General features: G+C 34.8%; 1 protein-coding gene across 3 annotated transcripts in view; it reads right to left on the bottom strand.

The window, feature by feature from the left end:
- The window catches only part of LOC106460426 (nose resistant to fluoxetine protein 6-like), a 37,362-nt gene extending 35,742 nt beyond the window's left edge, over window positions 1–1,620 (bottom strand). The window contains exons 1-2 of one of the 3 annotated variants that reach the window (XM_022387148.1): window positions 1,073–1,620; window positions 650–991 (exon numbers count right to left, since the gene is read on the bottom strand). In XM_022387148.1, the coding sequence (XP_022242856.1) occupies window positions 650–991; window positions 1,073–1,466 (736 nt within the window). In that variant the 5' untranslated portion in view covers window positions 1,467–1,620. Of the gene's footprint in view, window positions 1–649 lie in introns of all 3 variants that reach the window. The other 2 variants (XM_022387149.1, XM_022387147.1) reach the window with 2 other exon arrangements.
- Window positions 1,621–2,633: the final 1,013 nt, after the last annotated feature.

Genomic DNA, 2,633 nt, shown 5'->3' with positions numbered 1-2,633 from the left:
TATTTTTAGTTCCATTCAATATCTTTTAGTTCTATTCAATATCTTATAGTTCTATTCAATATCTTATAGTTCTATTCAATATCTTATAGTTCTAATTAATATCTTATAGTTCTATTCAATATTTTATAGTTCTATTCAATATCTTATAGTTCTATTTAATATTTTTTGTAAGGGTGGAGGTTGGGAGTTTAATTTGTATAAATATTAGGGAGGCTTCATTTCAGTTCATTTCTACTTTAAGAAATTTAAGGGTAACTGCCTTCCTACATCTGGCTATAGACAGTGAAAGCACTCAGCTTAGTACAACTATTTGATTGATTTTTTCCCATGACGGTTGACTAGATTGACATCGGCGTATGGATATTGTCTGATAGATGGGATATCCCCAACGCATTTGAGTGCTATTACCACAGACATTACCCGTTATGACAATAGGTTGACAACCAGGACCGATAACGATATTGCGATATTTAATTCATTATTATTTTATAGTGCTACAAACAATTAATTAACACTAGCATTCCATCCATACCTTATCTACGTTATTGGAATGATAGAAAACGTGCCCTATTGAAAATCAATTACTAGAATCACTAGCTGCGTAATCTTGTTTAAATTTATTTTAGGTCTATATTATAGATTAACTTACTTCGTATGGCCCATTCCTTTAAGCGTCGAATCCCAGTTAAGAATTTAAACCCACTTCCAAGACATGCAGAAGTAACGTTTATATCGGATCCAGATCTGATAATAAGAGGTAGGAGACGGCGGATGATATTTCTGGTTGAGTCTTTAATTATTTTCTCGGTTTTCTTCCATTGTTTCTGTACGGCAGATTCACGAGTTGACGTTTCCATTCCTTTACTCGTAGAGGCCGGAACGTTTGTCGTTTCGTCTTTTGCAGTTGTTAAAGGAAACGAAACACGTTTCACTTTCTCAGATATGGCGACGGTTCTTCCTTCGTCAGTCGAGGAAATGGGACTCCTCTCAGTTGTGGAAATGGGGACACTATAAGCTTCTTCTCCTTCAGTCGAATACATCGAAATGTCAGCAAAACTGCTTACTTTCTCAGTTGTGGAAATGGGGACACTATTAGTTCTCATTCCTTCAGTCGAATACATCGAAATGTCAGCAAAACTGCTTACTTTCTCAGTTGTGGAAATGGGGACACTATTAGTTCTCATTCCTTCAGTCGAATACATCGAAATGTCAGCAAAACTGCTTACTTTCTCAGTTGTGGAAATGGGGACACTATTAGTTCTCATTCCTTCGGTTGAAAAAGACAAACCACGAGAAAACGTTTTCACTTTCTCCGTTGTGAAAACCGAACTACGAGTTTCTTGTTTTTCATTCAACGTTTGATTGTGGTCAACTATCGTGAACCGAAATTCATCATCTTCTACGGTCACTTTAATTAAAGAAAGAAGAAGAAAGTACAAAATTATCGATAGATATGTGGCTCTCATTTCTTTCCTATCTTTGTTCCGGAACGACGAAGAAAACTTCACGTCATAACTACTTGATTCGCTTGTTACAAACAACTCGGGTCCTAAACCTGTTCTGGAGCCACACGTTGATCCTCAAGGCCAAATGTAGTCACCCTACTCATTTCCGACCTTGGTGTAAAGCTCATAAAAATTGCGTAATTTGGAACATGCAACAATGTTTTAAAATTTGTAAATACAGGTCAACCATATTCATACGTCATTCATGCGTAATTAAAGCTCCATCAATGATCTAGGCTAAGCAAAAACTTTATATTTCAAACATGTTAATCAAGCTATTTCGCCATTTGTTGCATAATCCGACGTCCATTTCTTTCAGATTATATAGAGTGTGTTAATACAGTCTAAGGAATTTACAACGCTAATATCAGTCTGCGGGCTTATTTCGCTAAGAAAAACGTGTTTAGGCACTCGCGATGGACACAGCACGGATAGCCAATTGTGTAGCTTTGTGTTTAATATCAAACAAACAACCACACAAACATTTATTACCGAAAACATCAACAACATGGCATTATTATGCATCATTTCTAATTCTCCTTTTTTTTTAACAAGACATTAAAAATAGATAAATTAATCCAATGAAAACAATGTTGAAACATCAGTATTTTCTTATTTTATCCTGGTTTGTGTTATTTAAACGTTTCTCAGAGAAGAAAAAGAGGTCAGCATTCTTAGGTTAACAACAACCATAATATTTGCTCATGAAGGATCCGTACATTTGTTTGCGTATTGTTGTTGTTGTTGTTTTTCTGAAATAGAGGATATTAGTAAAATACCGACTTATTTCTACATAGAAGTTACTGTTTTGGCTAGAACTCAAATTATTAGTGGTTTCTTTGACATAGTTTTAAGTAGCACATATTGGTTACACTGAACCATATAGAGTATGAGCTGTCAAAAGCCATTACAACAACTTACTCAACTTCCTTGAACTTTAGAAATGAACACACAGAGAGACGAAAGCGACGTGTCGAAATCGTCTTTTATATTTAGAAAAAAACGCCAAAAAATACCGAAAATGTGACCTAAATATCTGATAATAACATATTTAATTATTTTTTATTGCAAGAGAAACTTACAGGCAAAGATATTTTACGCTGTTTCTGTAGTGAAACTAACGTCAGA

The sequence above is a fragment of the Limulus polyphemus genome, unplaced genomic scaffold, assembly GCF_000517525.1.
Source record: "Limulus polyphemus unplaced genomic scaffold, Limulus_polyphemus-2.1.2 Scaffold768, whole genome shotgun sequence".
Taxonomy (NCBI): Eukaryota; Metazoa; Arthropoda; class Merostomata; order Xiphosura; family Limulidae; genus Limulus; species Limulus polyphemus.
The sequence above is the reverse complement of the archived record's forward strand: the minus strand, read 5'-3'. Positions and strand labels throughout refer to the sequence as shown.